This window comes from Agelaius tricolor, unplaced genomic scaffold (genome assembly GCF_023055355.1).
Source record: "Agelaius tricolor isolate 1412-34295 unplaced genomic scaffold, bAgeTri1.0.p SCAF_11, whole genome shotgun sequence".
In the NCBI taxonomy this organism is placed as follows: domain Eukaryota; kingdom Metazoa; phylum Chordata; class Aves; order Passeriformes; family Icteridae; genus Agelaius; species Agelaius tricolor.
In genome coordinates, this window is record NW_027269271.1 from 25,680,464 (window position 1) to 25,706,965 (window position 26,502).

At 43.1% G+C, this 26,502-nt stretch overlaps 1 protein-coding gene across 3 annotated transcripts in view; it reads right to left on the bottom strand.

Annotated features, from left to right (window-relative positions):
• The window catches only part of LRP8 (LDL receptor related protein 8), a 171,179-nt gene that overhangs the window by 57,682 nt on the left and 86,995 nt on the right, over nucleotides 1-26,502 (bottom strand). For all 3 annotated transcript variants that reach the window (XM_071436758.1, XM_071436757.1, XM_071436759.1), the window contains one exon: nucleotides 7,660-7,782. In XM_071436758.1, coding sequence (XP_071292859.1) covers nucleotides 7,660-7,782 — 123 coding nt within the window. The remainder of the gene's footprint in view (nucleotides 1-7,659; nucleotides 7,783-26,502) is intronic.

The following is a 26,502-nucleotide window of genomic DNA, read 5'->3' on the forward strand; positions in this document are numbered from 1 at the left end:
ATTCCAGTGGAATTCAGTATGTTAATTGCTATTTCTCAGTCCCACTCCACATGGGGCTGAGATAACTGGTGAAATACTAGAATGACCAATTGCTCTTTTCTCTGTGTGTCTGTGTGCATTTCTCAACACACATGTATCATTGCACACACAACGGCTAGAAATGAAATTGATTGTCAAACGTGTCACACATGTTAATCCCTGTACAGGAAAAAAAGAGAAGTGTGGTTATGTTTGTAACCTCTGCCAAAACAGAGAATCACAGTTTCATACAACTTAGAGAGCTCCAGTGACAGGGGAAGATGATGAGTGCAGGCCAGAAAAAGGGTGCAAGAACTGGCATGAGCCTAATGTGTGCTCTAACAAAGCACTCAGTTCTCTGCATTTTAATGCAAAGGATTTGTAATGTGTTGTAGTAGGTTAAAACACAAGATAAAAAAGGTCAGCTGAAATGTGTCACTTCAAATATAGTCATGAACACAGTGTCCCTAGAAAGGAGGCTGGAGCTAATGCTAAAGCCAAGCCTTGATACTGGCTCACAGTGCATCCCACAAAGGCACAGGGAGGATCCACACCACTCTCACACGTGCAGGCAGTGCTGGCTCTGACCCTCACCCCACAGCAGAATCTCACTGAAAGCATTGCAGGCATTAAAAATCTCCAGTGCAAGGCTTAAATTACAGGAATTACCTACCAAAGCATGCAGAGACTGCATATTAAACCAGTCTTAATCGTGATCCTAATCCTAAAGGAAGCAGGATGGAGTGTCATGAGACCCTTATTAAAACTGCAAAAGGTTTCAGTGGGAGGGAATGAAAACAGGATCCTACAACTGAGGGAATGGAGAGAGAGGAGAAAAATACCCATTAAAGAAAAGGTGGTAGAACAAGGAAACACAGCCTCAATATAAAGTTCATTATGACACTAAAATGCAGAAGCTATTTTAATGTCAGTAATGTTAAGATAAAGTCATTTGATATTCGCTTATTTTCCTCACACCATAATTTCCTCACACCATCATTCACCCATTTAAAAAAGGGCTGATGTGAAAAGGGCTGTGTTCTTGTACTGCAATACTGCTTCACTCAGTTAAAACATTTCAGTTTGCAAATTATGTTTTGCCTTTTTCCCAGAAATTATTTCCTTTTCACATCAGCCATAACAGTTCAACAACTGTGATTCCTGCATCCTTCCCTCAATAAACAAACAAAAGGATAAATATAAAAATCAGGTAATCTGAATTTCAGAAGGCAGGCAGCAAGAGAATGGAAAAGACGAAAGCACCAAGCAATGAAAAGCTATTTGATATTTCTGAAAAACTTTTACACTTTTAGTAGTTCAATATTTATAGCCTGTTAAATAATTACATGTACAAGAGCTTCATACACTCAACTTTAATTTCCCTGCTATTCTCTCCTATTGAAATAACTGCAAGATTAATTGTAGCCATAAAAAGGCAGCATCCAACTCTTTTATGACCACTGCTGTCTATAAACTGCATGAACCCATTAGACCAATAGGGAGAATGTTTAAATGCTGGTATTTAAACTTTGTAGCCGTCAACAACAAGCGAAAGCTCAAAATTGATCTGGGGGATGGAAACACTGCAAATGTCCAAGCAGACAATGCTGCATGAAAAAGTGACTCCCTCACAAGGTAACGCTGCTTAAGAGCAGAACATCACAAACATTAGACCAGACCCAGTAGGTTTTTTCAGTTGGTATTCCTACAGAACTTGGTCAGCCCTCTGCAAAGGTCACTGCTGAGACAAGCTCTAAACACATTCCCATAAAGGAAAAACACACTTCGTGTAGGTATTACTTAAAACTTTTCAGTACTGGTAGAATTGCAGCACAGTCATTACAAATCCTAAATTCATTTACATCTTTAGGTAAGTAAAATGCTGAGATCACCAAAGCCATGTAATCATCATCAAAAAGGAGATGTAATTCACTGCCCACAAGCCACAGACAAAGTTATCCCACTACTGGAGATAAACTGCTCAGCTTTGAGTTTGCTGAATTTCCTTTGATGTAAAAAGAATAATTTCACGCTCCAAGAAAAGGAACAGGATGCCAGAAGAACTGGATTTGGTTCCTTATTCTGTCACAGACTTCTCGTGTTGGCCCCTGAGGATCCTCTGGGATATTGAGCTCGGCTTAGGGCTGCTCTGATATCAGGACACACCTGAGGCACCCCAGGCAGGGGCAGTGCTTGTGGATCCAGAGGCATCTGGGGAGCACTGGGCTGAGATGGGAGGGTTCAAGCAGGGTAAAGGTCCTTTTGTGAGAATTTGAAGAATCACCTACATTTAGAATAAAAGGGAATGTAAGCCACCATGGCCAGGGAACTACAGGTCTGCTGACAGAGCTCAAAAGGTCTTGTCCATCTCCACTGTTAAACACTCCCATGGAAAAGGAGTTCTCAGGAGTCTGGAACCATCTGCACAGTAGACCTGGGAGCTAAGTGGTATCTTAAAACCAGAGAAATGAATTAATGTTCAAGTTGTATTTTGGATGTGATAAAGTTCTGATGGAGGTGAATGAACAAAGCAAAACCTGTATCCTCCATTACAGAATTGCATCATTACCAATTAATCTGACAAAATAATCTGAAATGAGAGATTACAAACAAGGAGAGGCTGGGGGACCAGCACTTGTTTGGCCAACAGAAGAGAAGGTTAAAGGAAGATATCATTGCTGCCTTCAACTCCAGAATGGGAGGGGATAGTGAAGATGGAGCCAGACTGTTCTTGGAGGAGCACTGTGACAGGATGGGAGGTGACAGACACATGCTGCAGCAAAGGAAAGTCTCTCAAGATAAAGGGATTTTTTCCATTAATAGGGGTGGTCAGACATGAGGACAGGGGTCCAGTTTGAGCAAGGAATTGGACTAGATGACTCCCAAAGGTCCAAATTATTCCATGACTTTATGGAGAAATGATCATGGCGGTTTTCATTTTACTTTGTCTCAATAAATTTGATCACATTGACAAATCAAAGCTTTCATCACTAGCTCTACAAAGCAGTCTGGGCACCTGGGAAATGAGACTGCCACTTTTGTGCCTTGTCTCTGGGAGGATCCTGTGGCTCTAGAAGTGTTTCCACATCCAGTACCTTGTCCTATATTTGCTTTACAGATGGGGTCCTCAGCTGCTGCAGTTCAGCAGTGCTCCCAAAGGCCCAGCAGGGACAGTGCCAGGGGGACAGGGCTGTATTTCATGCTGGCTGTGGCCAGTTGGTGCAGTTGGAGTGTTGTTAAAATGCACACCTGTACATCTGGCATTAACATCACCATGTTCAATTCCCTAAATGATCTCTAACAGATTAGTCCAACAGAACAGCCCTTAATTTACATGTTCCACTGCACTTGCAATGCCCCTGCATCTTATCACATTTATACCAACAGATCTGCTCTTAACCTTGGGGAAAAAAGAAAAACAAATTAAAAAAAATAAAAGGAAAAAAAAAAAGCTTTCTTTACTGCCCCAGGTCCCAAAACTGGGTATCTGGCTGTGCCTGGCTGATTTGGCCTAGTTTTTTCTTTTGCTGCTTGAATTCAATGGCCCAGTGTACGTGATGCCCTGAAAGGAACACTCCACCCTTCTCTAGGAAAAATTCTCCAAGGGCAGAGAACAGTTTATTAAGTCCTTTTCCACAAAAGCACAGTAATGTCACCAAACCCACTCAGTCATGCAGGAGATCTGCATCAAAGAAGAATAATAGAGACATAATATCCTTTGGGCTGAACAGAGTGCTGGGAGAGGATTGTGCATTTGGGGCTGAACGATACCATCAATGCTACCAACAGCAGCATTTTACATTTGGGCAACTTAATAGGAAATGAGGGCAGAGCTGACCAGCACTGAGAGAGATCAGCACACACAGCAGCAGCACACAGAGTGCCTGGTACCATGGAAAATACCCATTAAAAATATAACTGTCAAGTTTGGATACATCTTCCTGAAGCACTCATGACATGTACTTCAAAATAAGAAAGAAGTGCCTGAACTGGTGCTGTATTTCAAACCAACATTCAGGGTTTGATTTTATATTCCACTTCCATTTTAAAATCTATTTCCAGAACTGCTGCTTATTAAACCTGCCCTATTAAATCATTCCCCTATTAAATGCTGTATGAATTAGGTTTCCCAGTCTCCTTTTCATCCTCTTAACATCCTACACTCTAACACCCTGTACCTTTCTGTACAATAATTTCTGCTCTTAAACAGGAGAATGTCACATATCTGAAAAAGAAATAAGTGGTGAGTTTATGTTCTCTGCATTCCTTGATCTCATTATATATACAATGTCCTAAGGCAAGAGTTTGCCAGCTTAGATTTTCACTTGCTCTATCCCTTTGTGTTCCCATCACTGTTACTGATTGTTAGCATTTGTTTTTATTTTTCTCTTGAGATTTTAATTTTCTTTTGCCTAAGTCACTGATTAAATAACCTAAATTCTTCAGAGGGAAATTTAAAATTTCCTGCTTATATATAAAAACCAGAATGATTCAGTACCTGTGCTGGAACATCATTAGGTGGATAACATTCATTTTGCTGAAGGTCTCTGTTAGCTCAGTCAGAAAAATGACTTCCCTTCCCCCTCTCTGAGCTCCAAGAAGCTGGGTAAGGAAAAGGTGAGGAATCTTTCCATACTCATAAGCAGAGCCTGTGAATATCAGCAGTGGCTGCACCACAGCCCCAGGGTATCACCAAGCCATGCTGGGCTGCTTTTAGTGGCAGTAATGAAAAACAGGGCCAGGGCTCTGCATATGGTGGGCTCTCTAATGTAGAGTACATGTGAGCTACCAAAAATCTTCTGCCAGAGACCTGTCTTGCAGAAAAATGAAGAAATATAAGCAGCTTCTTATTTACAATGAGCCATTTCAAAGCAATAGCCTGGGTAACCATCTCCTCTGAAATCAGTCCATGCTAGAAACTAACCAACCTTCAACTAGAATCAGAACTCACAACAGGGAGAGGTCCTAGAGATTTCACCAGCTGAGGATTCAGGGGGACTCATGAGATACCCTTACAGCCACCACTCCCAGACACATTCAGTGCTTGAAGAACACAGTTAAAAAATAATAATTGCATAAATAGCAGAAAAAGTGCAGACATCACAGGTCCAGCAGAAATCAGGCCAGCTGTGATGCCATCTCACCTATCCAACAGGACACAGGTCATGCTGTCCTGAACACCTGGGAATGGCTAATGTCCCTAGAGAGGATATTGTTAGGTACAAAGCTGAGAACTTCAGTGACTGGGGAAACAGAAAAACCAAAGTACAACTTTGGTTCTGTAAAAAAAAAATCCCCAAAAAAGCCCCAAAAAAACCAAACCAAACCCCAGAAACTGTTACCTTCAACCAAGCATAAGAGACAACATCTCTAACTACCAGTAAGAGAGCACAAACTGTATTTAAAAACACACCACAAAAGTGTGGCTTTTTTTTATTCAGAAAATAAAAAGCCATTTAAGCAGGTGGCTAGATGCTGAGAGGAACAGCCTTGTTTTCACCACATTCTAAGCTGGAAGTACTCCTAAAATGCAACAGTCAGCATTATTAACGCTCTTAAACTCCCTGGATTGACTGGACTGTGGACAATGTCCCAGTGCTGCATGAACTGAGGAATAACCCCAGGTCCTGGCAGAGGTGCTGGCAATTATGGACCTGTCTGAGAGCCATTGATTTTATAAAGCAGTTTGATCTCAACAGAGGTGGGAAATCTCTTCTTTCCCAACCTGCCCCTTCCCTAGGGAAGTTCTGCAGGGCAGGCCCCTCCACAGGGCTGTGCTGCATTTCTAAGCAGGAAAATGAGACAATCACAGGCCCTGCCGTCACCTCTTGACACAGGAAGAAAGTCCAGCCTTGATTTCATCAGGGAGAAAGAAAATAGGATTGGAGAGAAGTATCATACAGGAATGTCCATCTATACATTCTGCCTGCCACTACATTTTATGTCATTACAGCCTCATCTTAAATAACATTTACAAAGATGAAGAGTCAAGCCTTTTACAGTAATGGGCCAAATGACAAGGAAAACCCAACATTCTTCAATAGTTCCTTTAACAGAACAAGAACAAACTTCTTCCTGTGTTGCAGGAAGATGTTTCATGGGCTATCTATTTTTCTGAACTGAAGAACCACCAGAGAAACACAGACTTTGGTGTCTTAGGAAGTTTCAAGTAGGAGGAAAAAAATATTTTAAAAAATCACAAAAATCTGAACAAATTACTTTTCTCTGAGGACAGCAGTCCTGTATGGTAACAATCGGAGGCTCAGGTCAAGTTTCTTTTGTGATACTTAAGATTTAAGGCTGATTTCCCCAGAGGATGAAATAAGTGGGGATAAAAATGAAAGGTGAAATGGGTAGAAAAGGGATGGAAGATGATTAACAAAAACCATCAGGGATCTCAGTGCTGCCTGGCCTATCCACAGCTTGTGCTGTGGCCTCTGACATGAGATTTGCAGGCAGAGACTGCAGCAAATGAAGCTGCTTAGTTATTCAGCCCCCCTCCAGACAATCAGGTAGTGGAAGTAGCATTAATGAGGCAGCTTTTAACTAAGGAGGATGCAGGGGGAGAGACCAACCAATACAGTACATAAATATGTTAATGTACTTATTGAGGTAATTTTTTCTGTAGCCTGTATGTGGCTGCAAAAATGATTCAATTCATTTTATGCAAGAGAAGTGCATTCATCTCCCTTAATTAGGGAGAGAGTAGGACTGGTACTATGATTAAAAATAAAAGTATGGTTGATTTTGAAGTCCTTTATGTACCCCATTCTGGCAAGATCTGATAAAATACTTCCTCCAACACTGCTTCTGACTCATGGGAATATTTGTGAAGTACATGACTGGAAATTCAATAGAATGGCCTGTACTAGTTTCTTGCTCTGGCAAGAACAGATCTGCAGATATAAGTAAGAACACAAATATAAGTCTACATATAAGTAGTTTCATTAAAATATCCCTGGGATTCCCTTCAACTCAACATCAGACAACTCTTCACAGCTCTAGAACAATGGAGCACAAATGGGCCTCCTCAAAAGGCCATTATAAAATGCACTACATGAAAATCAAGAATATTCTTTTTACTTACTGGGTTTTTAAAGGGCGTTACCTGCAGTAACACTTACTCTCAGCTTTAGTTATTTCACATTCCTCATCTTTCATCTGCTGCATTTTTCATTTGTTATCAGAGGAAAAATAAAAAACGAAGATTGAGCAATGCAGTTACACTGCAAAACTCCTCTGAAATAACAGAAGTGCTGTCTGCAGTGATGATAAACCCCAATATGTTACCATGCAAAACACCAAATGTGAGTTTCCAAAAAGCCTGATCCCAGGTGAGTGTGACACTTCTCCACTGCTGCTGCTGATGAGCCTGACAAGCAGCTCAAGATGTTTACAATTCCCTTGCAGACAGAAATCCAGACTAGACAGCGCTGCCTGTATCATAGTCTGGAAAACAGATACATTTGAAAGTTTGTAAACTGTGTGATTTGAATGACCTGAATCTTTTGTGTCTGTAAATTCTGTTCTAGCACAAGCATAAACTGACAGATCATCCTGCATGTGCTGGGAATAACAGCTTCAGTTTCTGTGTGCTTTGATGGCAGAACATGTCTGGAAACACCACTTTGAGCTACTCACTGCATGCTGCTTCTGATTCATCCGACCCGTCGGGACACTCTTCCTCCCCATCACATTTCCACCTGGCTGGGATGCAGTGCCCATTGTCACATGTGAAATCTGACTCAGCACAAGTTTTCTTTGCTGCAAGAAAAGAAGAAAGAACTTGGCATGAATACAAACAGTGCAGAAGATCTCCACTGCACCCAACCCCGCCAAGGACAATATGGGTTGCCCTGTGCTAAGAGGATTGATTTCACATTCAACATTGCCTCTTCATGACAGAGTCCCACATATCTCATAGATGGTTGTTTCTTCTCACTAGAACTCTTACTCCTCCATTATTTGATGAGGAATCACCCTTCCATGTCTTTTTCCAGCCATTCAAAAAACTTCCTTTTCAAGAAAATTTTCTAAGGCTTTTACTATAAAAAGCTTCTGCCTTCATGGAACAGAAAGCATGCTGCATGATTTACAGACAGGCAAGACAAACAAGTATCACCTTTCCAGTACTATAATCTAAATAATAATGTTTCTATCTATGCCATCTATTCATGGCTTGTTAGTACATCTGTCACCACAGCAGATGATCATAAAGCACTCCTTCAAACACTAACATTCATTTCATTAAATGTCAACCACTCCACGCTCTTTGCTTTGCTTGCATTAATCTAGGGCTTGAAAAAGATGCAAGACATGAACTCAAGCAATTAATTGGTCTATTCCTCTGTGCCAGTGGTGCAGCACCATGTGCTCTGCAGTTCCAGTCAGCATCTTCCCACTGCGGCAGAAAGAGAAAATTCCACTTCAGTTGGGTCCCTTCAGGCTGAGGCCTCAGTGTTGATGTGACACCACTCACTCACTGCTTTAGCAGTGGTGACTTCAGTGGCTTTTCTGCTGAGTCCTGAGCAAGGGCTGGGGCTCAGTGTCACCACACTGAAGTGAAATGCTCTTTGGCTAACTGGGATCTACCTTTGGTAGCCATCAACTCACACAGGAAGTGCTGCCAGGGAGATTTGTCTTTTCCCCCTGCAAAGCTGCTCACAGCCTAATAGGATCACAGGAAAATTCAGGTAATGAAGGACCTCAGGAGGTCACCAAGTCCAAGCTCCTGCTCAAGACTGGCTCAGCTCTGAGGTCAGACAGGCTGTTCTGTGCTTTATCCAGTCTGGTAGGAAAAAAACCCCAAGACGGAGCCAGCACAAACTCCCTGGGCAACCTATTTCATGGCTTAGCTGCCCTCATCACAGTGAGACCTGGGCTTGCCAAGCCATTCTCTCTTACAAGTCATGTGCACACACATTGCTGCATCAATACTTCTTCCAGCAAACATTTTCAAAGCATTAAGCACAACAAATGAGCCTCTGGGGTTTGATCTTTTACTTTCCTTTCTTGTTTTCCTACATGAGCTGCTATCAGGAAGGGAGTCATGTTAAATATCAGTCATGTGCCCACACAGGAAACATGGAGCATTTCTGTGTCAGGTGCTGGAGAGACCTCCATGGCTGAAATAAAGCACTCATTTTCTAGCACACAAAACATGCAGCTTCCCTGAGCAGACACCCAGCAGGAAAACACTGCAAAGCAACACTAAGCAGCTGTACAACCTCTCAGGATGCACTTTTCAAAGAGAACATACATTTACTCCCCTTCTGCTGCTAAATGAACCAGATTCTGGAGAATGGGGGGGGGGGGGGGGGGAATGGACAATTTTCAATTTTCTCTTCAGCCATTCAGAAATATATTATGGACTAATATAGGACAGAAAAACCATTTCCATAAAAACCAAGAGTTTTACAAGACACCAGTCATACTAAGGATCATCCAAAGACATTGCACATCTGTTATCAGAGGGAAAAGACTTTCTCCTGAATGGCTCCTTTCAGAAATCCAAAGCTTGTGAAACTGGCTATTGCACATCACTGCTGGGGTATTTAAGGCAAGCTGTAATGAATCTGGTGTATTTAATGGCCAGAAATGCTGACACTGGTAGGATACCCATGCATAGCTGAAGTGAGAGCACCCTCCTGCTGGCTGGGAAGCTCACTGGTAAAATGTTACTATCTGCTCTTAGGGGAAGGTTGTGGCATCTACAAATGAAACTATCACAGCTCCATCCAGAAAGGAGACACCAGTGTAATACTGGAGACATTAGAAACCTAATTTTTAAAATGTGCTCCCTCCCTTTGGCAGAATGAAGCTGGGCACAACCACTCAGCAGCAGTGGCTGAGTCCAGAGGTGTCACCATGTCCCCATGCCCTCCTGAAGGTCCAACAGTCCCATGACAAAAATCAGCAGGACACAAAAGTGTTTGGTTTTTGTTTGAATCTAAATTGCCTAACCTCTTCAAGGAACAGGATTAAGAGAGGGGGAGCTCAAACCTTTTCTATGATTCTTATATTTACTTCTGCTATTTATTTATATTTTTTCTTTTTGTTATTTATCTTTTAAATCTTATCTTTTATTTGCAATTATCTTTTACTACTATTACTCTGCAGCATGGGATCATGGGATGAGAGCTCTGCAGACTGTCTCAATTCCAATAACTCCACTTTCTGTTGCAAACGGCAACCCAGATTATTCAAATGGCAAGAATACTGGAGCACTGTCTCATTTCTCACCTCTAATACAAGACTGGAATGACTTTATTTCCAACCAGATTTACCTTCTGGCGCTCAATCCTCATGTCTCTGGGATCACAATGCAGGCAGGGAGCAGTTAATTAAAATATCAGCTCTCTGCTTTTTCCTTCCTTTTTCTTTTTGAAGTCTGATAACCCTTTTTATTAATCTCCCATGTTATACACCTTCATTCTATCAATAATTCATTCAGACTCACATCATAAATTGCCAGTGGTGCATTAAAATGTAAAATAAATAAATACATCCCTTTCAGACAATGGGGAGGACACAGGTTCATTTTACAGTTTCACCTGGCTCAGAAATAGTCAAGCAAAATTAATTGTCCCCCTGAGATCCATTTCCTTTGCCGTAAGCAGCCCAGGCAGCTCTGCTCACGTCTCTTCCAGATGAACATAAACAAACAAGAGTGAGCAGTCCCAGCCTCCCTGAGCCTCTGCTCCTCGGGGGGCAAACGATCCCTGGAAGGAGAAGAGAGAGGCTCCCAAACCTTTCATCCCCTGCCCTGCTCGGCTGCACAGGGACACCAAAGAGGCTGCCTGCCCCTCTTTGGACTCCTGCTCCATTTGCCCTCAGTTCCTGCTTTTCCTTTCCCACGTGTGCAGGTGGACAGATCTGTCACAGCTCCACTGGCTCCTGTGTGACCGTGGCTCAGCTCCCACAGGGAATGGGCCCTACCTTGGGCAGCTCTCCAAAGGAGCCCTTAGTTAAAGTCAGCCATTCCTGCTTCTCTCCTCCCAGCAAGAAAGGCAAGGGAAGAGGGAAAGGTGGCTTCAATTTTACCCAGCAGTGACAGAAAAGTACCCTAACATGCTGAATTTTAAATAAAACTGCAGCAAACCCAACATGGCCCCTCATTTTCCAAAAGGTCCTTTTCCGTTCCATTACTCACATCTCTCATCCTGAGCTGCAAGCAAGGATTCAGGGGTCATCCCTGCAGTGAATTAAAAGCAGAGAACTCAGGGAAAGTAGTGTAGAACATGAACATTTACTGAGTGATTTCATAAAAAAGCAGTGACTGGGACATGTTTAATTAGACTGGAGGGAATAAATATACACTGAAAGGAACAAGCCTTGTACTGGCTAGGAGCAGGGACTGGATGACACAAATGTGACTTCCAACTTTCACAAATACCTACTTCTGAAAGATCAAGCCCCTGACCCTTACCTGAACAAGGTATCTGAATCTAATGGAAAAGTTGAGGACTTGAATTTCTTTTTCCTCTTTCTAATAAAAGCCAACATCCTCCCATTGCCCTCAGCCACTTCATTTAACCTCACTTAACTTTTGCCTCAGTTTTAGAAGCTTTACAAGGCAGTTACATCTTTCCAGTTACTGCTTATAAGACACCAAGCCCTCCATGATTCAATTTGCAATTCATACCTTGTTTATTCCTATTTTGCACATCTTTAATATTAAGCAATACTCAGCTCTAAAACAGTTTCATTTCTTGCTACTCCTGATTTCCCAAACCAACAGCTGAAAAGCAGAATGAACACATTTCCTCTTTTATCAACAGTTCAATGAAGCAGTAATGTAAAAGCACAGAAAAAAGCATATTTTCTTACTACAACTTGCCTGAAAAGGACACTTTAAAATGAGGGTTTGTTTGTTTCTATGTGAGACAATGAACCTTACACAGTTCTAACATCTAAACACAGGATTTTTAAACAAAGGGTTTTGTTCAAACCCCGGTTTGTGTATCCAGACAGAAAACCAGGCCAGTGAGAGCAGCCTTGAGTGTTAACCCACAAAGACCCTGCACACCCTGCTCTCTCCCCATTTTCTCCCCTCAGTAACTCTTGGCCAACCTCCACCAATTCTAAAAGATGGGAAAGATGTGGAAAATAAGTTTAATCCCAAGTTTCATAAAACTGGGAGCTGAATAGAGAACAGTCAAAGTCACAGCTCCAGAGAAGGAGATAGGGGCAGAAAGTGGCCATAGGGCTGATCTGCTCCTGCCAGTCAGACTCTGCATCTCATCCCAAGGTGGGTTTATGGCAGAGGGAAGGTGGCAGTTAGGGATTAAAAACCCCAGACACCAAACTCATTGCAAACTGGTTTAATTTGTTCCACTACCCTCATTCCTTTACGTAGATACTGCTCCTATTTTAATTTCTCCATCAACACCAGACTTCCCATCAAACTGTGTATCTGTTCTCATTTGCAGCCAACATTCAGTCTTCTAGCAGAAAACAGTTTCACCCAAGCTGCTGTAAAAATGTAACAAAATATAGTAAAAACCATACAATGAAAGTTTTGCTGCGATCCTTCTGCAGCGATAAAACAGGATATGAAAATGGGGAGATGATGGTAGGCCAGAGATACTGAAATTCAGAAAAAAGGGTTTCATTTCATGCTGGGGAACTTCAGTGGCAGCTTTGATCAGTGGTTTATCAGAGCCCCTGACAAGGCTCCACATGAGAAGAGAAGCAGCATTGCAGGAGCTGAGGAGTTTAAACACAGCCCATCAGCAGCACTCTGCCCTGAGAGGTGCCAAGCACCTTGGTGGGTAATGGCAGCTCCTCCCAGAACAAAATACATCATTATTATGGGCCACTCTGCACCTCCTAAGGACCTCACCAATCCAGCCTCAGAGTGAGCCAAACATATCCTAGCTCTATCCATGGGGTTTTCTGCTCCCCAGAGAAAGGTGAGGGCTGTGCTCAAGATGCAGCTTCTGGGCTACACAGAACTCAACAGCAAACAGTTGTTTTCAGTTTAGAACCTCAGTCAGCTCCTGAATCACAGCCACCAGGACACTGCAAATGCCACTCCCAAACAGACATTCCCAGAAACAAAAGAAAACAATTAACAAAAATTTAATTCAAAGTTATGCTCACCACAAATTTGATACATACTCCCAAACTCAGAAAACACTTGGAGCAGGAGACTGAGCCTTAACCACAGACTTTGACAGCATCCCTGCCCTTCAAAAAGAATCTGTGCTATTGATCCCCAATCCTTTGATCAGGTTTTATACCCCAAGGATGTCTTAGCTGTCCTTAAGGTGATCTGAAAATCCCAACTTACATCTGCAGCCTGAGTCCTCCCAGCTGCTGCTGCTGCTGATTTTGTAAAGGAGGAAATGTCCCAGGGAGCGTGGACAACCCGCCCTGGAGTGGTTTCCTGCTCCCAGCAGGTGCTGCATTCCCTGCTTCAGGCATCCAAACACCTTGTGCTGGGAGCCTGACCCCTCACAGCACCTCTGCCAAATCCTTGGCATGGGAATCCCAGGAATGTGCTGGTTTGCAGCTATAAAATGGCAACACAGAAGATTCCAGAGTCGAAATATCAGGAAATCCAAGTGGATGTGGATCGCCAAGTCCTTTAATTTTCATACAACTAAGGACACCTTGAAGTAATGAAAGGGAATATTTAACCATTCTCTGAATCTGGCCACTTCTTTTGATGCTGCCATCTCAGCAGGCAACTACTTTTATAAAGCAAGATTAATCAGATCCCCTCAAAGAGCCAGTGCTTGGGCACAGACCATGGTCCCTTTGATACTCCACATGAAACACATTCTAAAGAAACTTCTCCCCAAGACCCCCTGAAACAGCCCCAGAAAACAATGCCCCATTGACAGAAGCCCAGTCAGAGGCTCTGGGGCTGCCTGAAGCTGCTGCTCAAGTAACCAAAACATGCAGCTGCAGAGCCTGAAGCCCCTCAGATCAATCAAATCAAACCAATGACATTAAAAGAAGAAAAAGAGATGTCACCTGTGATTTTTCATTAGTATCAAAGGTATCCACTTTTGAGCATTTAAAATGGTAATATGTATAAGCCTCCTATCTAGAATTATTTAAATCTGCTTTCACGTTTAATATTGAATTTAATGTAAGGGAAATGGCAGAACCTAACTGAAACCTATGGAAAGCAGAATGCTGAAACAACATACTGTTCTGATGAAATTAAAGTGACTTTAACTTACAAATACAGGCCCTTCTTCCTAAATTTACTCACATAAATCAGGTAAAACTGAACAATATTTTTCCCCAACCTGTCCTCAGGTTGCTGTTGTCATTTCAGCCTTTTAGAAGGGGCTGTATGCTCAAAGGTTGCTCTGTTTTTTACCAAATATATACATTGGTCTAATGACTTGTCCCTACAAACCATGTTTCACCAATAGGAAGAGCAGGATTTCTCTTCTTCCCAGAGGAGAAATCAAGGACAAAAGTCCACTTGGACTGGCATGCTCCTTGGAGGGCATCAGAGGTCTGTCAAACACACTTGTTTGCAATTCAGGACAACTTCTCCTTGCAAGTTTGAAGGCTTAGCTGGGGCTCTGGGGCTTTGTCCTAGGGAGCTTCGCAGCTGGGAACAGCCCAGGCAGAAATCTCAAGAGCTGCCTCACTCCCTTCAGAGGAACATGCCCCACACTCCTTCAGGCAAGGCTCCCTCCAACATCTGCTCCCTCCATTTTTTAAAAATACACTCATAAATCATAAGTCACTTTTTAAGCTGTACAAACCCAGGTTTTCTGACAATTTCCTCATTTTTATTCTCCAGGAACCTCCATCACCTCAATGTTCAAGTCTCTGTAATTTCAAAAACAACAAATACTCCCAGAAGAAAGCCAACCATCTTCCCCCTCACCGTATTTGGAAATTGGAAAATCATGTCCTTCAGCAGAGGAAGGGGAAGAAGGGACAGATTTTCCTACCAGCCTCTGCAATAGACTGCAGCTTTGCTCAGAAACAGGCTGACAGCCCTGGCCAGCCTGCAGTCACCTCTGGATGGTACCAATCAGCCTCACTGTTGTGTGACACTGCACAGCAGGTGTGAAAAGCCAGCCATCACTCTGTGTCAAAACATGCCACTGACAAAAACTCACCGAGGCCCTTCCTCATCCAGCAGCAACAGTGGCAAGAAGGCTGCCAAGGGCACAGACAAGGTTTGCCTTCAGTAAATGGATTTTTTCTTACAACAAAGCTTATACCAGGTAGCACTGAATGGAAGGGCTATCAGAAAACTTGCTCCCCTTAAGAGATCTGAGAACTGGAAAATGCACAAGTCATGCTCTCCCTTACAGGTACACACAGGCATTAAATGACACACCAGAGCTTGTGCAGCAGAGCTGTGGCACAGCCAAGGGCCTGCCCAGGTCTCTCCTCCACATGTGATGCTGTGGTTGCCGTATCCTACACGCAAGTTGAGATTTCCCCTGTGCAGAAAAGAGCAGCCATTGCTCTGCTGTGGAAGCTGAATGTGCTTCCAGAACTCCATATTGCTGCAGTCATGACCTTTTCAAAGGATTTGGTATGCTCTGACTTTCCAGTTTGTTTCTAAATATTTCTTTGACTGAAGCTCATCCACACTGACTTTTGCTGACAGAATTGCCAGCTTTGTCTGTCTCTTTGGGTTTTGTTTTGCCTTCTTTTAACAACCAAGACATTGTTGCAAGACAGAAGCTCTTGGGGTGGCAACTACGTGTATGTTATTTCACAATGAAGGATGTCCACAAATTCCTCAAGAGGCACTTAATATTATTCTGTCTTTCTATTTCTGGGAATTGAACCCTAGGGGCCACATTCTACACTGATGAAACATCCCCAAAGTCCATGAATAATCACTGGTCTCAGTGGTCTCTCTGCAAAATTGGTCTCAGATGTTTTTATGACACCCTATGATGTCTGTTTTCAGTACAGGTTTTATAACCCTCAGCCTAAGTCAAAGCTCCCAATGACTAAAGTCCCTGGTGCCCTGAGTCAAACCCCTAATGAAAAAACAGATTGAAAGCTATTTCTGAGAGCAAATACAGTAAGACAGAAAAGCAGAAGTGGTTGAATTGATGGAGCAATTTTGGTTCCCACCTACTCATATGCCCATAGCTTATCAGACAGGTACCAGGGAAAGAGAACAGACATACTTTATGGATAAAATTCAGAAAATTAGAGAAATGAGGCTAAGGCATGTGAGCACAGACAAAGAAAAGACACAAAGACATGTGAATGCAGATCCTTCACCGAGTGAGATGTAAGGAAAACGCAGGCCTCCCTACACAGTCACTGCTCTCTGCTCTCTTTGATGTTTTTAAGTATGATTCCTTTTTCATAGATGGTGGTAGGAAAATCTCCAAGACCAGTGCAGAGGATAGTAAGGAATACCCCTGAAGCCTGATGTGCCACCTTTTCTTACCTGGCTCATGCTGTCACATTATAACATTACAACACTGGAGTTCACAGGCGCAGAATTTGCCTTTCACAGCTTGGACACAGCATTTAAGTTCTTGTTGCCTGAATTTAGTGTACACACTGTGAGGTTAAAGTGCACTAAAGATATGGTACCTCCAGCAGAATTTCACACCAAGTTTGCACGCAGGAGATAAACCCAGGGGCCCTAAACCCTGCACAGAGCCAGGTAGGATGAACTCCCTGTCACACTTTCACTGCAGCCGTGTGATCTGGGGTGCAAATCAGCATCAGGCATTTCTGGCAAGCCCCAGCCCCTGGCTGCACATTTGTCACTGCTCTGTAGGGTCTGCCCTGCCACAGCTGGGTGAGCTCTGTGGCACAGCTGACACGGGCTGTGAGAGCACAAAACATCTGTGGGGAAGCAGCAGCAATTTCAGCAGCCACCTTTGCCACTGAGAGCAGAGCAGCACTATTACACACTGGGGGTGCCAGAACTGCGGGCAAAGTCACTTCCTCTGCAAATCAGCCTTAAAAGCAGCAAGAGAAACAAACACCATGTAAACCCTGTTTTGCAGAACTTGGCCTGGGTCCAGGCTGCATACTGCTCCTCACAACTGTGTGGGAAAACAGTAACCTGATATTTACACCTGCCAGCTCTCTGTGTTTGTAAGCACAGTAAAACACACGTGCAGGACATTCCTATGCACGAGCTTTGTGTGTTTCCAAAAACGTGGCAATGACTAACAGCACAAGTATCTCTGACCTGTCATGTAAATGATCCAGATCTAAGGACATGGTGGAAACCCAAGAGAAGCCAGTGCAAAGCTTCCAATTCCTAGGAAAACCAAAAAAAAAGGGAAAAAATAAAAGCAAAGGCTTGTCAAGAGTCAGGATGAACGGTCTAAATCAGAGATTTGAAGACTCAATCCATGCAGTGGAAAATGATGCCTTGTGTGGGTAGGAAATAGAGAGGGGATACAAGAAGTGTAACAGACCTGGGATGCCTGAGGAGATATTGCTGGTTCAATGCACAAATCCATGTGGGTGGACAGTAGGGAAAGGCAATGAGGGTTTGCGCTCTCCATTAGGGAATTACATGGGCAACAACATACCTGAGCATTCTGTTTGGCTGCAGCGGGAATGAAGCTGTTATTTTGCTTGGTTCTGCTGCATTTATGCATTTTTTATTAGAAGCAGCATAGCATTTTATGTCAATTTATACATGGTCCAGTTCCTTAACATTGGATCGATGTTTGATCTTTTTCTTCTGGTCCTACTTTAATCAATAAGTTGCAGGGTAAAACATGCAAGAAATGCTCTCCACATTTAAGAAAAAACCCCATGTACCATGGTTTACCTTCTGGGAGGCTAAAATATTACAATTAAAATACCCACTGTAGTGTCTTGGAAGAACGAAGAGTCAATAACAATAAAAGGAACTGAGATTTTTCTAAAGCCTTAAATCTAGTGTTTTCAGCTTCATTCCCTTTTCCCATTTACTTAGTTACTAACAAAATGATGACACTTTTGACGTAAAAATTTTTCCTAGAGTTATTTTAGAAAGTTCCCCTAGTCCTGAAGTATGTATCCTTCAAACACCAAAAACAGAAATGGAAAATGGAAAGTAACAATTGGAATGCCACAAAACCAAAAAATACACACAGAAACTCCTTATGCCATAACAAACACTACTGAAAGCTTTCTTATATCATACCAATAGCTATAGTAGAAGAACTTAAAGTGAATTAACTGGGCAGAAACAATTGGGAATGTTCAAGATAGTAAAAAAAATAAATTAGAGTCTGGCTGTTAATGATCTTTAGACAGACCAGTGCCACAGATGTCCCTGTGCATGCACCTGTGAAGACACCTTTTCTATGGCTCTATAAAGACGACGTTCATTGTATCCAACGACTAATTGGCCAGAATCTTGCTTTTTAAGACCAGTGAATCAGAGCCCTGGGAATTGGGAGGGATCACACACAAAAGCATTTTCAAGCGTGTCTCCAAAGGCAGCATCGTTTCAGACTGAACAGCAGGTTCATCCTCTGATCCAAGTCTGTTGCGGCGGAACAGCGCCAAACAAATGTCTGTTAATATTCTGCCAGCAAGCACGAGCAGAGGGGCTCCTGCACTGCACTAAGGCAAGTGCTCAGGTTAAGAGTTGGGCATCGGTCACGCAGCTCCCCATTCAAGCACAAACCTCTTCACCCATCACCATGTGATGTCAAATGCTTTTGTGCATTGCAATATTAAATACTTGTACCCTGGGGATGGGAACTGAATAGGCACAACATGGAAATTATGATGCATGAAACCATAGCCTTTAACCTATTAACAAGTATGACCAAGATCACTTATTTGGAGCCCTCTCATCATCAAGGCAAGAAGACATCAACAGCGACTATGTCACACTGACAAGGCCTTCAATGGCAAATGTGGTTCAAAGGTCCACAGGAAACACAAAGCAGCTTTGTCTTTTGATGTAAAGAACAAAGCTACCATGTGGCACAGCATCACACATGCAATTAGTCAGGAAAGTTAATACAGTAGAAGCAGATGGTGGAACCATGTCAACATTTTTAGTGGGCACATTTCCCCTTACTCTCCAGTTGCTGTGATCCAAGGTCGGCGAAGCAGCAGGCAGATTGTTGGTAAAGCTGGACCCCACCAGGGACTGACAATCCCCTTTTATCTATCCATCTGAGGTACCCCTGTGCTCCCACTTCTACCAGCACAGCTCCATCTTTGACACCTCCTCTCCACCACATCCCCATGCCACAGGGTAGCACCATTAACGACCTCAGAGCACACTGAGAGAGAACGAGGCAGAGACAGTCAGTCCCTAACCCAGGTTGTGCTGGGAGACACTGACAGGAAAAGGCATTAAGAACTCCCCTTCAGTGGCCCTTACCCTGCTCATTCTGCTCATTTCTGCAGCTCAGTGTGTTACCAAATGCTACATGAATCACACGTACAGCACACGTCATTCCGCAGGATTTGACACGTCTGCAAAGAGCAACTGCTCCTTTCTCACTGCCAGCCCAAAAGCTTGGCTAACACAGGATGGAAATGAGAGGCTTCCTGGTCACCACCAATCACACTGCACACACAGAAAACCTAAAATCCAAACCACAAGGATCACACAAAGAAATGCAATACAGGAAGCGCTGTGGTTTGCATGGCTTTGAAGTTAACAACCCTCCACTGTCTTCAGACAAAGTCTCTCCCCTGCTATTGTCAACCAGTTTTGCCCAGTTCCCCAGCTCCACACATCATGGATTTCAACAGCACCCAGGTGAGGATGGCAGGAGCTTTCAGCTCTGCAAGCCATTTAATTAAAATGAAATGAACAACCAGCAGTTAGTCAAAGTGCTCGTATGCTCCAGCCACCACAGCTGCCGAATTCTGCAGCCCTCGGTCCAATCTGATTTCCTTTAAAGCTCCTGGCAACCCATTAATTAAAACACATTATTTACAGCTTCCAGGGGCTTGAAACCATGGGATGCACTTGATGGAATTTATGCAATTACGTACAGCCAGTCCTAGTGACAGGCTCCATTCTTGCTCCTGCCCTCCCCTGCTCCCACACTGGGCTCATCCACGCGGGGCTGTTTGGCCTGGGCTGCCACGCCGGGATCGGCTGCCATGGAAATGGGCAGGAAGCAACAAAGGACCTGTGAGTCTCACTGGAGATGGAGGAGTAGCAAGGCAATAGCACAGGAAGGCCAAGACAAAGAGAAACCAATTTGCCTGCTGAGTTTAAACACAAACAGCCCTCCCCCTTTGTGCAAGGAGATGTTGATGAATTGAGTTTTGCCCTGATTTAAGAAACCAAGCCCCTTCCAGCCAAATGCAACAAAGCCATGTGGATGGAGCATCCTGCCTTCGGCCCCATGCAGCATTCCATCCGTCAGTGCTCTGTGGGGACATGATCCCAAAGCAAACCCAGAGAAGGTGCAGTTTAATAAGCAATCCCTGTGTCACTGTACCACAGCACCAGCTGCAGACAAATTTCTCTGCTTTCAGAAGGAGTTTTTCCTTTTACTCCATTATTAAGCAATCACACTCATCAGCAATTCCCATGACTCTGCAAGAAAAAAGCATCTTAAAACATAACCTTACCAAGTATGACTGACAAGCATAATGAAGTATGTCTTTGAACTGATTCCCAAAGGTATTTGAGAAGGATTGAGAGCAGTCCTGTCAAGGATTTGGGGGTGCTGGTGGATGTGGGGCCAGACACGACCTGAAGATGTGCGCTCACAGCCCAGAAACCAAACCTGTCTTGGGCTGCATCCAAAGGAGTGTGCACTTAGATACCTGTCTAAAAATTAAGAAATTTGTGTATAGTATATAAGATATAAGGAATAGAGAAGGATATAAAGAAGATATATTTTTACATCATTGTGAAACACTGGTACAGGTTGCCCAGAGAGGTGGTGAATGCCCCATCCCTGCAAACATTCAAAGTCAGGTTGGACAGGAATCTGAGCAACCTAATCTGCTTGAAGACATCCTTGCCCATGGCAGGGGGTTGGACTAGATGACCTTTAAAGGTCTCTTTCAACCCAAACTATTCTGTGATTACTTGTGTTTTACGAGACTAAAGGGAACATAAATTTTTATGGAACTGTGAACTTTTTACTGCTTATGGAGTCCCACATGAACACTGCTGAAAGATCAAGTACCATAAGCCAAAGACATCCATAGACATAATTATCCCAATGATTATTACTTCCCCCCCACCCCATTTGGTTTCTTACTTTTTTTCCATGAGGCCAATGATTAATCTATGTAAAACCTATGGAAACCATCCAGAAATATAAAAAGGAGAAGACTATTAAAATAAGTCATGACCAAAGTCAATCTTTCTTCCAGCAATACAAAAGTGGATTTTGGCTTTATTCTCCTGTGCTTCATTCACAAAAGGATGGAAAGCAAGAAGTGGAGAAAGCATTCCTTGCACAATGTAGAAACAGCTCTGCAGATTTCAGTCTGTAATTCCAAATACCCAACGTGCACCATGCCCTCAGCTGGTGTGAGAAATTGCTTGTCTGCTCTGAAGTCACTGCAGCTACTCCAATTCAGATTAGCTCTAAAAGCCTCTTTCACCAAGATGTATGGCAGTAATGCACTGGTATTATTTAAGCCCAGATTTAAATGTAGTACAGAAGATATATTTTTTGCCGCAAAAAAACCCAGAAACTCAGGACATTGTATCAACATTTGTCTCCTGATTAAGGCTTTTGTCACTGTCATTTTCATAAGAAGAGCTATGAATGGATTTATAGGAGATAGTGACCATGAAAATCTCTCTCAGATGACTGTTTTATTATGCTTTCTTGCTTTTCTCTACTGGGTCCCTGTAGGTGATAAAAATACCACTTTTTTCTCTCCAGGGCAGCCAGAATGAAGTACCAGACACCTTTCAGCAATAAAAAAATTAGCAATATGACTTCAGACCATTCAAAACAGAAGTCTGTAAATGCCTGGCTACTAGAGTATGGAGTGCTAAACTTGCCATACTCCAGTAATTTTCTGGGTCCCCAGCATTAACATACATAAAAACATTAATCTGTGTGTACAATTTTAAAGCAATAGGCTGGGTTTTTTAATTAACTTTTTTATCTTTTAAGTCTGTTACATCACAGATACTGGCAGTGCAGCAAATGACCTGTAGCCCCTGCTAATCAGTACCCTCCAGAAATCCAAAAGTAGCATCAGAACAGAAAACTGAGTTTCAGAGATAAGAATTCAGCCTCCAGCAGAAGGAACAGCATCCTCCAGCTCAGTCTGCCAGAAATGAAGGTACAAGTAGGGGAATAATTTTCATGTGTTCCTCTAAAGCCTTCAGCAGCACAGGTAAGACCCTATGAAGGCCCTGGCCACAAGGTAAAGTTGGAAAGTTTTGTCACTACCAAACATCACCCAACCTGGATTGGATCCCCAGGACTGGGATTGGTGAGCAATATCAGAATTAAACTTCCCCTCTGCAAATGGTTTCCAGTCACCTAAGTGTTACCAGGACAACTCCAGCACCCGGAATACAAATTACCTTTGGGGTAGCACCATCCACTCTGAGCACTTACCAACTCTGCATGCAAATTTAAATCACAACAATTTCACTGACAACTGTGTAAACAGCAGAAACTATTAAACTATCACAGGAGTCAATGGTGCTATAGTCAGGAAAAATGTTACTGCAGGCAGCAACAAAACCGAGCAAAAGGAGGAGGAGAGACACATTTAAAAGTTCAGCCTTGTAATTCATGAGTGCCAGGCAAGGGCTTCTCATTGCCTAGGAAACATCACTTTTTCTTTGACTTCTCCTTGTCCTGGATATCAACTATAAATTAGGCCTGATGTTGGGGCAAACTTTACATGTAAGAAAGCCAGGCAGCTTTGGGTGCCAAGAGACACCGGTTATAAACAGCCCTGGAGCTGTGCATTGCAATTTCTTTATTGCCAACAGCTGCATTAAAAAAAAAAAAAAGGAAAAAGAAGAAAAAAAGAGAAAGAAATATACCTTCTTTTGCCTTTGGCACTGATATGTGAGGCATCTTTAAAACTCAGTGTTAAAGAAATGCTCTGGATGTACAAATTGTTTTGAAAAAATGCTGATAAACTGAGCACAGCAATACTTATGTTACTGCCCTGAAAAATTACATCAGCAAATAGCTTCAGCAAGAGTAACTGTAAGGACACAGGCAACAGAACTAAGAATTTTAGATGTGTGACAAGCCCAGAGACCGAAACCTGAGAACAAGGGAGGGGTGGGAAACACCAAAAGCTGTAGCCCCCATTAAAGCTGTGTAACATACAGTAGTATTTTATAACTTCATTTTTCTGAACATTTTTCACTGCAAAGTCCCAAACACTTTACAGCCAGGACAGTTAGAGCCAGTTCTTCAGGGGGAAACCAGTGGTGCCCTTGGTTTTACACTTCCCTCAGGAGGTAAATTCACCTGGCAAGAGCCAGGAGCATTCCAGCCAAATTCCTTCCTCCTCAGCTGTCCTACCTTCATGCAGACTGTAACAAAAAAAACCCACAACAAAACCCCCACAGCCCTGCATTTTGGGGGCAGCACCTTAAACTGGATCCCTTGAGAGCAAGCAGTGGGGCAATGAGAATGACAGAAAGTGAAATAAACCACTCAGCTACCAGAGCATTAACAGCCACTTAAGTTCTTATTTATGTCAGATAGATGAAAAATTAAAAATGTATTATTAGGCTCCATATTCCTCCAGCAAGACTCGTGAAAGATCCCTGACAGGAGGTCTGGACCCTCAGGCAGTTTTGCAGATCTCCCACACAAATGAAAGCCAGCAGGGAAGTCCTGCTGTCCATAACTCACATGACTGGAAATTGCTGAAGTGTTCACACCCCTTATTTTCCCTCTCACAGAGACACTTTATTATCAAGTGCTTGGCTACAAGAAGATTTGCTGATTAAGGTATCAAGTCCAACAGCTCAACTGCACAGAGCCAAAAGCAAGGCAACATGAGCCTGACCACTTTATTCTGTTTTTCCTTTTTCTAAGGTGAAGTCCTTCCTGCCAGATTCATAGAGTGCAGCTTGTAAATAAAAATTCTCGTTGGGAAATCTGTATGACCAGGCAGGAGCCTCTGTTAGACTATGAGAGCTTGTCCTGTGGGACTCTGGGCAGCCCCAATCACTTCAGACATTGATCATTCCACAGAAGATGATGTGGGATAAAACCTCCCATTATCAGACCTTTCCTTGCCCAGCCAGGAGCAACTGATGAAATCCAAGAAGAGCTTATTTTAAAAAATCAAGAGAATCCTCTTCATGCCTGTGCATTAAAAACCCTCCCTGCTCACCAGCCATTCCCTAAAGGCTGCTCTGATTGTTTTGAGATGGGAGAAAGCAGGATTTTTCCAGGACATGCTGTTTCACACCTTGGGAAGAAGATGCTGCACATGCACAAACCAAAGGCATTTTTACGCCCCCTGGAAGTGGGGAGAGCTGTGATTGTAAGCCAGGCAAGAACATGATCAACTTCAGTACCAAACAGAATTGATGTGCAAACCTATCAAACTGTTAAGTAGTGGTGAGATTTAACAGAATCAGCTAAAATCTTCATTCTGAAAAGAAATATAAAAAAGAGCATGGAAAGTTCTTCACCATCCCCTACCATGTGACAGCTGCAATCAACAGCCCTTAAGGAGAAGTTGTGTGATCTGGTTCATCTCATCCATCCATCACCAATTTCTCCAAAAGCAGAAAATGGGAATAAAAAGACCCCAATCCCTCAGGAAGCCTAAAGAAGTAAAGAACTTCAAATTACTACTGTCAGAAATGATGTTGTTCTAATGACTCTGTACTACAGTACTTGGCATTGGGAACTTCTATCCCAGTAGCTTTTCTCAGTGGTATCACTTCTCCATTGCTGTCTCTGTGCACATTTTTTTCCATTAGTTGCCTCTGGGAAAGGAAAGGGAATTGGTAAAGGAACACAGAGGGAACAGTCCACCTGCATTGGGGAGGGATGGGGGAATAACTGCACACCAGCTTTGATGGAGTTCACTTTTCCTTAGCTGTTATAGGCAAAAGAAAAAGCAAAATAATGAAGTAAAACCCATTGCCAAGTCCCCAGCAGCTCAGTCCCAGGTCAGATAATCACCTAACAGGTATCCTGGACATCCATGTGGCAATTATAATGAAATTAATTATTAATAAGTACACATGTCAAAAGCCAACCACTATCACCCCAAAAAGCAAACAAAAACCCCACCAACATTAAACATGGGGAAAATGCAGGCATGGAATTGAGACAGCAGCTGTTTCTCCAAAGGACCATACATTTAACAGTCCTGATCCTTGGAACTACAGGCACTGGGCAGCACTTCCCTGCTGATGCCAGAGTCCCTCCTGTGTCCTGCACGAGCAGCTGAGACACAGAGTGACCATCCTCTGCCCTCAGCTCTCTGTAGGGAGAGGGCTGGGAGGGAGGAGCAGGCTGGCAGAATAATCATTAGAAAAGGGATGGGGCCTAGGCAGAGAGAAACACCCACTTGCAAACTTCCTTTCTTGTGAAAGAATAAATGATTCAAGGATGTGAAGCTGCTAACAGATAATGGAGCAAAGCCACTTACAATATTTTAGTAAGAAAGCTCCTATGCCCTGCCTTGTGAAAAAAAGTTTTGTTTCTCATAGAGCTGACTCTATTCTTTCCCTTTTTTCTTCTCAGTTCTTGGTCTGTAGCAGTTCATTAAAAGATATGAACATTTCCCTTTGTTCCTGGGTCAGCCAGGTCCTGTCATACAATTCAATTGGCAGGTGAATTTTAAATGGGTCAGAACTGATAGTAAGCTCTTAAAATGAGAATAAGCTGATTGTCCCTGGAAATAGAAAAGAACAGAGGGGACTTTCAGAGTATCTGTGTCTCCAGATAACCTTTGTTATGTAATGGAGCTGCCTTACACTGATATTTTTTCCTCCCTGCCATGGAAGTAACTCTGTCAAGGCCTGCTGACACTGGAAGAGCTGTTTGTCAAGGAGAAACGTGGCAAATGCCCATAAGGCCTGGGAGCACTGCAGAGAATCACAACCTCTGGGTCCTGCAGCCAAGTCAGACCCTCTCAGGGTTGCCCTCCTGGCACAGGGGCTCCTCAGTGCCCAGCAGGAGGCACAGAAAGCAGGGCCAAGGCACAGGGCTAAGGCTACAACACTCAAAGTGCCCAAACCCAAAGGAAGGACTGCCAGCACTGACCTGTCCCCTGCAGCAAAGATGAACTGGTTTGCTGGCAGACTCCTGAAGATTAAATGTGGCCCTCCCCTGAAGCCAGATGCACTATGTACAAGGGTACAAAGTTACTTTGGAGACAGATGAATTTATAAATGGTTGCTAAGAAGCTTTCAGGCTTACACAAGTTTTCTGTGAAAACATCAAGCCCTTTGCTAACTCAATTCAATCACAGGCTCATGACTGAGATCAAGCCTTCACTGTCCTCTCCACAAGCCCTCCAAGGCCAAATGAAGTCCAGTCACCAATATTTAGAACATAACTTATGATGGCTACTGGCTGCTTGGAGACCACTGGTCAATATTATTTCCTTTCA